This window comes from Centroberyx affinis, unplaced genomic scaffold (genome assembly GCF_046629955.1).
Source record: "Centroberyx affinis isolate AG114_WGS23_722 - 3 ecotype Tasmania unplaced genomic scaffold, CSIRO-AGI_Caff_v1 ptg004369l_1, whole genome shotgun sequence".
In the NCBI taxonomy this organism is placed as follows: domain Eukaryota; kingdom Metazoa; phylum Chordata; class Actinopteri; order Beryciformes; family Berycidae; genus Centroberyx; species Centroberyx affinis.
Window position 1 is genome coordinate 4,625 of NW_027282064.1, and position 12,304 is coordinate 16,928.

The 12,304-nt window shown below is 39.8% G+C and overlaps 1 protein-coding gene across 2 annotated transcripts in view; it reads right to left on the bottom strand.

Moving 5' to 3' along the window:
* Positions 1–1,002: 1,002 nt before the first annotated feature.
* Positions 1,003–12,304, bottom strand: part of mboat2a (membrane bound O-acyltransferase domain containing 2a) — a 55,412-nt gene continuing 44,110 nt past the window's right edge. Inside the window, exons 7-14 of one of the 2 annotated variants that reach the window (XM_071543710.1) lie at positions 11,424–11,610; positions 8,672–8,864; positions 6,999–7,102; positions 6,845–6,909; positions 6,397–6,529; positions 5,079–5,230; positions 3,667–3,776; positions 1,003–3,624 (exon numbers count right to left, since the gene is read on the bottom strand). In XM_071543710.1, coding sequence (XP_071399811.1) covers positions 3,563–3,624; positions 3,667–3,776; positions 5,079–5,230; positions 6,397–6,529; positions 6,845–6,909; positions 6,999–7,102; positions 8,672–8,864; positions 11,424–11,610 — 1,006 coding nt within the window. In that variant the 3' untranslated portion in view covers positions 1,003–3,562. Of the gene's footprint in view, positions 3,777–5,078; positions 5,231–6,396; positions 6,530–6,844; positions 6,910–6,998; positions 7,103–8,671; positions 8,865–11,423; positions 11,611–12,304 lie in introns of both variants that reach the window. The other variant, XM_071543709.1, reaches the window with a different exon arrangement.

Consider the following 12,304-nt stretch of genomic DNA (forward strand, 5'->3'; position numbering starts at 1 on the left):
AAACAGCCGCCCTTACACACTTTCACTCTGTGCTAACTTCTAGTGAGAGAAATTACAGTCTCTTTCTCGTGTATTTCTGGGGACACTGAACACCCCCAAATGACCCCCTTTGGTAACGGCTGTAGGTCTGCCTGGTAGATGTACTGCCATTGTTTTTGTCAAGAAAGCTTTATGTACAGTATTTAGAGTGTTTGTGTTACATTCACATTTCAGTAAACATTTTTGCTGATGATGATGGTCATGATAGACACCAACTGAAATGTCCCTTTTCCCCTCACATGTAGTAGCCTACTTTTAGAGTAACCATTTTTGATCTGTGTTTAATCATTCACCATTATTTATTTTTTTTGCGTTAAATTTACCCATCCGTCCGAGTTTCATTTTTTACATAATGCTTTTTTACAGACTATTTAACATAATAATTCCACTGAGTAGTTTGCTTTGGATTTTGTAAAATTATGAATACCCCAATACATTTTTAATATGTTTATTTCTTGTATGACTGAAACCAGAACTGGCAAGCGTCTACATCTTTGTCTGAAGTGTGGAACTGCGCATGTCTGAATTGACTGGTTGTAGCCATGGCTGTATTATATTATACTTTGGGGTCAGCTGGTGGCTAGCCAACGTAAATTTCATTACTCAAAGTGCCTTACATAGACCGATCGGAAATTATTAGGTTATTTCTCCATTCATTCTAGACAGTTAATGAATTCATTAATTTGCAACATGATGGATGAATACACCATGACCTGCTAAGTTTCAAGCTTTTCAAATGTAATTAATGTAAATGTGTGTTATATCAGGGCGTACTGTATTGGTGGTGATCCTTATTTGAGAGCTGGGAGAGTATCATGTTCTCCTGGCTGCATGTTTCTTGATCCCACAGGAAAGGGTCATATGCCAACTCATTCTTTACTCTTTTTTTGTTTTTGCCAATATTCAATCCCAATTTCCCATTCTCAATGTACAAAAAAGAAGAGAGACAGATCTGTTTTCAAATGTCTGTATTAGTGTTTAAAAATAATTTCTCTTTATTTTACCACATAAATCAGATTCTTTTTTTTTTCAAATGTAATGTTATACAAATCTTTCCATAAATTTCCTTCTGACACAAAAATAACCGTTATGTTACACAGGCACACGCACGCATACATGGACACATGCGTACTCACACCCACGCACACACACACACACGTACACACATACACACACACAAACACAAAACAAAATGCGCCATTCATGATTTGGCACTTTGGACATATGGAGCAGTTTGCATTGATCTGCTGGTTTGGGTGGCCATGCAGTGCAATAATCGCTGTGTTGGTAGAATGACATCCCTTTCCCTTAGTTGGGCCATACAAACCTACGTAGGGCCCTGGCTACAAATAGTGTACTTTAGACCACATCAACATCTACGAATCACATGAATACACACAAATATGGCAGGAATATGCACATGTTAGAATTTTTTTTTTAAAAGAAATGAAAAAGAGGTTCATATTTGAAAACTTGCCTCTGCTGCTTTGTCATTATTTTACATAACACAAATGCCCCAAACAAACTCAAATTGACAGGCTCTTCTACAAAAAATGCACAACTTCAGAGTGAATATGATATTGTGTGCTTGAATCCCCCAGACTATTTCCAGCTCTAATAGATAGGTACAAATTTGTAATTTGACTGTTGAAACAACAGTGAGATGCTTCTTAAGTTGCCTCCTCTGCACAATGTTTCCACATCCACATTTTATTTGCTAAACCCACAAATGCATTATATCACAGGGGTTTTTAACTACGGCCTGTTTTGGATGCTCGTTTACAGAGCGGAGTATAACTAATGGTTTGAAAGGCTTAAGGTGAGTCATGGACCAAAAGAACATAAGGAACCAGTGTCTCTTACACCATACAGTAAATCCAGCCTGAAACGTCCCCTATTCTAACATAAGTGCACACAATATGAAATCAGACCAGTCAACACAACAACTGTTCTGTGTCTTCAAATTTTGTACAATATTATAGTATGTCACATACATAAATTACCATAGCAGATTTCCTCACAGACAAATGCAAATTGCACATTTAAATCATTTGTAGCCTGAATAAGTGTTGTTATGCGCTGTGCATTAATTTGGAAACTGTTTTATTTTACATTCAATTGACTTTTGACAATTGTGGCTACAAGACTTTCAACTATTTATGACGAAGCTTTCAGTGAATGTGATATTCTGATTAGATTTCTGTTGTATTTTCAAGACTTAAAGACAATTTTTATAGGTATACTGTACATGTATTCAACGGTGATGTAAACAATCCATTGTCTTTCCCTAATAATACCCTATTATTATTTCTGACAGGTATTAATTAAATAGTTTTGGATACTCTACAGGTATTACAGAGGCAAGACATTTGAACATAGAGGAAACCTGTGGTGTGAACAATATGAACACATGAAAGAACATCACACCCCTGTATCCAAAGTCAGAAAGTAAAAATCCTTTGGAAAAAAAAAAAAAGTCATCTAAATGAGCTGACAGAGTAAATAAACTCCCTTTGTAGCACACATTTATCTGTAATTGATGAGTACGGTTTGTCAAAAAAGCAGCAGATATGAAAACTATAAAAACAAATTGAAATCCATTTATTTACTCTGAGCGCTTGCTTTAGACTTTCCGCTGTGGCAGATGGACAGGATTTGAATTTGAATTAAAATTTGGGCCACTCTATCGGTTTGTCGTGTCAGACAAAGTCATTTCATCCCAGAAAAGCTTTAGAATGGATTTCAAATAGTGTTTCCACAAAGATCTACATACAAAACACACACAATGTGAATTCTTCTCGAATAAAGATGTAAAAAAAGACATAGAAATCAAACAATGTTTTGAGGATCCTAAGGCCTGTTTGAAATTGGCAGCTGATGATAAAGGTTATGTTTCTTTTACACAAACACATTTTCCTTTTCCACTTAATAGAGGCTTGTATCCAGACAATGACAAAAACCCTCCACATACTGTACGTCTATTCTGCTTATATAACCCTACACTGTAATGGTGCAACTGCATTTGGGTTCTTGCAACGCTTCGTCCGAACTGTTATCATCTCACCTGCCGAGTACATAGAGGGTTTAAGGCAACTTGGAAGTCAGTTTGACTTTTTCTTCATTTCCACCAATGAAATGTAACCATTATCACTCATTAGTTTACATCACATTTGTTGTTACATCCTGGTCAGTTAGTTTTAGAGTCTCTCTCGGTCTCTCTCTCCCTCTCCCTCTGTCCTCTCTCTCTCTCTCTGTCTCTCACTCACTTACTCAGTCACTCACTCACTCATTCACTCCCTCTTTCTCTCATCCATGTCAGAAGTATGATTGCTGTCATCCTTGCTACTGGAAGTTTTGACAGGTCGTTGACTTGTGTTTTTCTGTCTGTTAGGATTCTCAGTGCGTTCGATATTTGGTTCTTTGTCAGGCAAACAGACTCGCCACGCTCCAGCTCTCAGTGGTTATACATAGTTCGGTTCAGTGTTTCTGCTGCTGAAGGGACTGAGCTTCGTTCTTCCGAGCCTCATGTGGTTTTGTCTTTCTGGTTGCAGTTGTTGTCTGTGGTTGAGTGGCTCCTGTTGTGGTCTGCCTGTAGGCTGTTGGCCTGTAGGCCGTCCTTCTGTAGGCCGTCCTTCTGTAGACCGTCTTGCTGCTCTTTGGCCCGCAGGTGTCTGGATTTGACAGGTAGGGCCAACACCAACAGCAGACACAGCAGATGTATGCAGAAGTACCAGGACCTGGATAGACATCCCAAAGAGAGACACATTTCAACACAAAGTATTCCAACACAGTGAACTGTAAATAGTAATGGGAAAATAAAACCTCAAAATGAGAAATAGTGTACAGAAAATTAGGAGTTAATATGAGGGGTAATGGCACCCAAAGTATAAGGTTAGAGTGTTTACTCGATGAGTAACAATTAAAGTATACATGGAAAATAGCTTCGCGCATCCTGTCATACCCATAATATACTTCATGATTAGTCATCGTTAGAGGGAAGTGGCTAGTCATTTGTCGTTTACGTGAAGAAAGAAGATTTTCATTCTAGGTTTAGTGGAACAAAAGATGCAGGGAAATCACTGGGAGCTAATCCTGGCTGCTATGTCTCAGTCTTGACAGCTTGGTTATTATTGTTATGGGATTAATGGAGTTATTGCCATGACAACAGAGCTGTCTGGTGCACATGGTCTCTGTTTCACCACAGAATAAGAAGTGCAGACCCACTGTGAAGCCTCTTATAGTATGAGCACTGTCCCAATATCTCTGACTGCCAGCTGCTCTTGACCATATTATACAATGTTTGCAGGTGATGTAACACTCTCTGGCAGAAGTAGTGGAGGTCCTCAGCTCTTGTACAACTCGTAGTACACTATGGGAGTGACTAGCATCAAAGGGACTAGGACTAAAAACAAGACAAATCTACCTTATCTGACTATTCACTTTTACTTATAACGTTACTGAATTAACCTATAGCCACACCACAGCACTCTTTTTCAGATCTACCTCTTCCTCCTCCAACCATGCTCCACCTTTAATGAGTTTGTGTTATATTGCCTCTCCAGCAGCACAGGCTGATTTAACAGCAGCCCTCCTCCGAATGACACTGACCGTTGTTGGGCCTTTATTTCACGGAAGCACCTCGGCCCTGTTAGAGCCACTCTTTTATTTCCTCCTCATGAATCCTCCCCACCCTCCGGTCGTTAAGCTGTCTCGTTAACAGTTAGAGCCTGACCAGAGGGAACCAGGATAATGAAAAAGCACTAATTTCTATATTGTGAGTAGTAACTTCATTTTCATGTTTAATATTACAACGCTGTTTTACACAACAATGTTTTCACAATGTGGAAAATGTGAGCGCCACACATGGACTGTGCACAGGTGGCTGATCCAGAGAAAGGCTTCACAACATTATAGTATTCTCTCGTGTATTGTGTCTTTATTTGGAAGAACTCCACAGCATCAATAATAGTACAGCCCAGGGCAATGTGGCACAGCAGAGGCCATAACATCACAGCACAGTTCAATGCAATTTCAAGTACCTGTAGAATTTGAGTGAGGGTCCCACAGCAAGTAGGACAAATGGCACCACCGTGTAACTAATGGCAACCTGAGTCCCCGCCCACGTGATGACATCATAGATGTGCTTGTACGTGTCAGAGACCAGGAAGTACGGTCTGATGTTGTGCCTTATCTGGAAGAGAAGTAAAAAAAAACCCAGCTTGAATATAATATAAAACAATCACAATTATATCAAATATTAGTAACATGTGTAGCTTAACAATAGTGTTGAAATATTCTAAGTAAACATTCCTATAAATTGATTTTTTTTAATGTAGGATTATTTTTCAAAATAAATGCAAACTGTGACCTTTAAATTGCATGTCATTACTGTATAGAAAACTCTGAGAGAGAGTGGAATTGAGCTGAAGTGACCTAGTTCCCAAATCCATCATGGCAACAGGCATTACTGCCTAGTTGCTCATTATCTGCTCACTGTTTTTCTTTTTGCCTATACGCAATTTTGTTTCTTCCTACTGTATAGCCTCTCTCTTTCTCTCTCTCTCTCGGTTTCTTTCGCTCACTCTCTTTCTCTCTCTTATAACTCTTCAGAGAAATCTATCACTGAAAATGACTGTGTGGGAGCAGCCAGTAGTTTTATGGTGCAATTGGGTCAGTGGTCACTGTGTCCTCCTGTAGATGAAGAGTAAAGTCCCTGCAAACACACAGTCACCTGCACAAATTTATCATGTCGACTTTTCAGTTAATCAGCCAGTTAATCTCAAGCCAGTTATTCATCAATGCGTGTCCTCAGGATCACACTGTGTATCCTCCTGTACCTTCATTCCACTGTCTCTACATAAATAGCCTCTAGTCTACTCCCTTCCCCAGACCAGAGTGAAGAGGTCTGGCTTAACAGAGCTTAGTGGTAATGGCATGGCACTAAGGCAAGAGAGGTATGAGCTGTACACTACTTTATCATTATCCCCTTACCCTCCATAAAAGGATTTTTTCCTTTGTTTGTTGGTCTGCGAAGTAGCTGTTTGATCATTATTTGGGTATAAAATTATACTTTCTATTCTGGTAACTCAAAAGAGCTCTTAGATTTGGAAGGGAGGTGGAAAAACAAACAAAAGTTGAATTTTGCTAAAATCACTATAATGACTCACTTTCTCCACTATGATTCCTATGCACTAACAGTAATATACCATTCTATTCGAAGTCAAATCTCTTTTTTAAGATTCTCATCTATTTAGCTGGATTTGTCATTAAAAATGTGGAGAACTTCTGGGCTAGGGATAGCTCCGACAGCCATAGGTATAGACATAAGTAGAGATGTATAGCTGTGTGTGTACTCACTGCACGTGCAGCCATGGTCATGGCGATGCCAGTGAGGAAGGTCAGGTAGTACCCAGGGTAAACCCCGTGCCACATGGCTGACAGCAGGAAGGTGGCAGCAGTGGGGTTGATGGGACAGCGCTCATAGCACACCCTGGGGAGAGAGGACAGACATGGCACACATCCACTGTTTGGTCAAAACAATTCACACGGCTGAGAAAACACAAATTTTCAATCCACCATCTGCGAAATTGATGCCTACTATTACAAAAAAGATGGCTGGCATGGAAATAAAGCAATGAAGGCAATGAGTCACCTTGAAACCTTTGCTTACAATATATCTATTTTTATGATGACAGAATAATTCGTGTTTTCTAAATATTTACTGATGAATGTGGTGAAACCTTTGCAAAATGATTATATAGCATTTTTTTGTGGAGGCAAGGTATTACAGCACCTATGCTATTACCTTTTAAGCCAAAGCGCTGTCTGAATATTCCAGTTGTCCAGGAACATCTTGAAACTGGTGGCAAACTGAAATAGGAACCAAAAGTGTTATATTGGACTGTAGCTGTAAAAGGATTTGCTCAGAATATAACTGGTCTCATAAAACAGAACCTAACCTCAATGTCCAGAATCCTGAGGTTTGAGATCAGGTCCCATCGTGGGGAGCCATCTTTGTTGTATCCATTGAAGCCAAATCCTGCTGCATTGTTGATAGCATCAGCTGCGGGAGAAAAGGAGAAATGTTTAAGAGTCGTCTAGCAGTAAGAGTAGAGGATGACAATGGCTATTCTCCTGATCCAGATCCACATCCTTAGAATACAGAGATTTGAGAAACAGTAAAAGATACATCATCATCTGATGATGATGTAAGATCACATGTATTCGTCACTGATATGGAGAGCTGTGGTTCACAATTAAGCACTAGATGGCACTGTAACATAATTTAATGCTATTCAGTTTCCCTTTTACCTCACAAGATAAAGACTGGATTAAAACAACCAAAGTCACTGAACCCATCTCAATGAGTTTGAATCAAGATTATACATACAATTCCCCCAGGCACATTCCTATGGGCTACATAATGCTAATCTGCAAAATCAACCACATCATAGAAAGATGAGCAGTGTCTTTGAGCCAACCAAAGCAGTTCCACATCTCTGTTGTAACCCAGCCTCATCTCCAAATCCAGACCATCCCTTGGTACAAAGCACAATCTTCAGTCTAAATGAATTATAGATAGAAGAAGGCGTAGATACACAAAGGCCATCCAGGCACAGAACTTGCAGAGGGTACTGCTAACTCACTAGCATTACCAGTCTCTATTTATGCCTGTTAGCATTACAGTTAGGTTTCCACCCATATGGGCTCTTGAAGGCTGATGCCAACATTCTTGTATTAAAGCTGCCAATAGCCAAAATTTTCTGCCAATATTCAATATATTTAAATTTGACCACTTTCATGACAAAACATTGCAAGGATTCAGTGTTTCCTCCAGAATGTTATTCTTGGCAGGATGGAAAAGCCTCTGAAACAGCATTTTGACTATCTATGGGATGGTAAAACCCATGCTAATGAAATTATTTTAGGGTTAGCAGCTCCTTAGGGAAGGGTGACCCACCGCACCTATACAATGTTATGGGAAACTCTGAAACTCTTTTAATCATGATTATTATTATTTGTCTTGGATTCAGGAAACAAAATTATTTTATTTCATTTTTGCACCTCAGCATATATTTTAACTTTTTCCTCCTTGATTTCCCACCGGAGCTGCCTGCTTCTCCATTTTAACTTTTGTTTTGGTCACATGGGTGCACTGTGATTGGTCATGCATGAAGTGCTTGATATACCAGACTGGGACTTTCAGGGGAACTGAAAATATAACAAACACTTCGATATCAACCCGAATATTAATCATGGAACCCTAAAATCGTGATATACATATGATTATAGCAGGCATCTGATTTTTAATAAAAGGCCAATATCGGCCTGATGTTATTGGTAAAATATATCAGCCTAACCCTAATTACACTTATTACCAAGTTATTAATTCTCACCATTTTACAGTCTGTTGACAGCGGAGACAACCAAATATGCAAAAATCGTAACAGCTAGCATCATGACTGGCCAACAAAAGGGATGTTGAGATTTGATTTGCTGACAATATAATAAAAATTGGATGTCAAGCTATGAGCTGGGAATAGGTGTGGACCCCACTAATATGGTAACGCCCGTTTTCTTTCCCTCTGTTCCCTAAAGCATCCTAGAAATGTAGAATTGCAGTCGGACTCACCAAGTGTCCAGACAAAGTAGTACTTGGGCCTCAGAGCCAGCATGGCCAGGTAAAGGTAGATGACCTGTAGATGGAAGGGTGTGGAGGAGATGAAGCCATCGTCTATGGAGCGCTCCACTGGAATCAGCTTACACAGCAGCAGATAGACGGCCAGGGAGATGGCACACGTACACAGCTTGGAGATCACATCGTTCTGAGGGAGGTGAGAGGAGAGAGAGGGTTGCAGAGGATCAGTACAGTTCAAGCTCAGCTTGTATTACAACACTAATAATAACACCATATTATATTAAACTAGGAACAGTAACCACATATTTGATATTATTAGAGATGCACCGATTGCAATTTTCTTGGCCGATTCCGATTTCCGATTTTTTAAAAGTCTGACCTGCCGATTCCGATTTTGGCCGATTCCGATTTTCTTTCTAAGAACTATAATTGACAGCACACACAAAAAATTTTGTAACTTTTCTTTAATGGAAAATTAAAATTCAATTGTATGTTCATAATAAAACACTGACTATTAATAACTTACATTTTCTCCAAAACTGCACCAGGTTACAGGACCTTCTCTCACTCTCACTCAAACAAATCTCAAAATAAAAAAGTGCTCCAGGTTACTGGACAGAGCTTTTTTGAACAAATAAAATCCAAATGAAAATGAATTGCAGTATATCCCACTTTATACTTTCCCGAAAGAAAACAGGTGCAACAGATCTATATAACAACACACGGACTATTACTATTATGGACTATTATACAACAGGTAGTTCCGACCAAGCAATCTGATTGGTCAACTAGACATTTAGAACGTGATCAAATCAGCATGACAGCACACCTAGCCGTGCTCATCACTATATATTACTCCGCCATATTATCATACAATATATTTAAATATAACGCTACGCTAACTCTGTTCAGCCTTGATGTTACCAGACGCTCTGCCATCCATCAGCTGTGCCGGTGAGTCGGTGCCACGGCGCTACTATCTTAAAAATACATGTGAAGTTCGCGGACATAGTAGCTAAATCTGTCCATGGAAAAATTATTTTCAGCAGATATCTTAGTTACAACAAGATTGAGCTAGCAAGGCAGTTTTGTGTTTATATGTGTGGTATTTATTCAGTTTGGGAAATCCCACGATCTCTAGAAAGCATTAGCTCAAGTTGGCTGGCTGACTCAACAGGGACTAGAAATCGTCTCTGTTGCAGGTCGTTATTAAGGCTCCGCCTACTTGCTGGAGCAGTAAACTAGGTTCCATTACATAGGAGTCTACTGACGTGACTGATTGTTTTCCAGTTATTAGTCAGACCCCGTGTATTTCCAGGGAAACGGAGATAACACTAGCAAAAAGTTTTTTATTTTGAGAGCGAATTGCCCCACAATATGAATACATTTTGTTTGTATATTTTATTTTGTTGGTAACTGTTGTATAATCGCAATATTACACTCGAGGGTGTGCGTTACCGTCATTATTGGCACGACAGTGATGCGGTGAGGACCGAGGCGCTTGCGCCGAGGTACGTAAGCATCACGGTAACGCACACCCTCTCGTGTAATATTGCTTAATTACAGCGGAGTTTTTACCGTTGTCTTCAATTTGACCGGCACAGAATCGGATATATGAGACTGATCGGCCGGTCACCGGTCATGGCCGATCAGCTGAAAACCGGCCGATTCCGGTCACCGGCCGATCGATCGGTGCATCTCTAGATATTATATACATTTGGTACTTTTCCTTCTGAAATTCAGTTAAGTTGACTCAAGGTTGACTCGAGTCCTTGAGCATGCTCTCATGCTTTATATTTAGCAACGCCTATATTCCTCCCTGTTCCTTTCTCTTCTGAGAAAAAACAAAAAACAAAAACACAACACACTCAAATCTTAGAGTGTGATTTCAATTATTAATGCATTTGCGGTAAGAATACAGAAGTTACTTGGAGGATTAAGACATTTGCTACATTAAACTCTCAATTCTCTCTCAGGGAAATGATAAAACTAAAGTGCCTGGTAATACCACTATATTTCTCTAAAGAGGACAAAACAGATTATAATTACCCTGCACTCTTAAGAAGTTGCACTGTGGGGAGACTTTATTAATGATAATGTTGTTTCGAACATTACTCAGACATGCACTTAAGAGGTTATTGGATAGCTTGAAGTCCCATTTCGGAATTGTTGACCATAAAAGCTTGTGGTGTATTCAAGTACTCTCTTTAAGTGCTTGACTTGTGCATAGAAAAAAAAAGCATTTTGGAACGTTTTTAGCACACCATAGCTCAAAATATAGGTCTATTTTAAACTAATGTTTGCAAACAACTAGCAAATGCAATTACACCACATGTAACATGTTCATATGAGCAGCAGGTTTATGAAGAGCAGCAGTGCAAAGAATCAAACCTAAAACCTCCCCACTGCATGCTTGTTTATAAGATTAGCAGCAATTAGACATTCACATATGAAATGATGTAACATCTTATGCCTGTAAAAGAACTTTACATTTTGCAAGTTTTTATTGGACTATATCAAGCTATTGACTCCTTGATATAGTTTTTATTGTAAACACTGTTTGTAAATATTGTCTTTAACTGAACTGAACTGAACTGAACTGAACTGAGCTGAATGGAATTGAAAGAAATTGAGTTGAATGGAATTGAAAGAAATTGAGTTGAATGGGATTGAAAGAAATTGAGTTGAATGGGATTGAATTGTGTCATGTACAACAATACAACAACTGTACGGCGGTGTGTGGTACCTTGGGCGAGGGCTCGCTTTGCTTGTACTTCCCATTCTCCTTGCCGTTGGCATTCTCCAGGTGGCGTGGCTGGTAGCCTGTGCCCTCGATGAAGGCCATGTAGTCGTTGTAGGAGCAGGTGGGCCCGGCCAGGATGCCCATGAAGTTACAGTTGTAGCTCAGGTACTCCAGCAAGCTGGGCATCCGCCTGGAAGACCACAGGGAGAGACAAGAGCAAATATATTAGTCTAGATAGAGATACCACAGAGATACACAGACAGAGGGATAAGAGACACATGTAGGAAACTAAAGAAGAAACTGGTAGCAGCACAAGCTGGTGGGCCAAATGAGTGCTGACTGCAATGAGAAAAAACACATTGTTTTCTTGTTCTGTTTTGTTATGGTCTAATCTATTCCATATCTTATTGGTGGAAATGTAATTCTGCATCCATAGTTTAAGTAAAGTGGGAGGGACTGAGTGCTTTAAATTCAGTTTGGTAAGGAGGCAGCACTGCAGCTGATCGCATTTCTCTGAGCTGGTGGAGTGACTCTGGAGAGTGTGCAGTCTCTCTCCCTTCCCTGCCAAATGTAATCTGCTGGATGGAGGTAGCCAACTAACTGCCTGAACAGAAGTACTTGTTCCGATTGCTAATTCCCCACCTCCCCTGCGGCTGACTCACAGTGACCAAGGCATTTCTGCTTTATAAAGCAAGGGTTTGATGCCTCATATTGGAGGCCTTTTAAGGGCACTGGCTGGTTCAGCTCATGATCAGCTGAGCAAATTGTGTTAACCTGTCTTTTATGGCAATCCTCCAATGTGCTTCACTAAAACCCAGGATGACTCGCATAACTGAAACCCATTCTTTGGTTGCATTACTGCCATGGCAACTGTCAAAGTACAT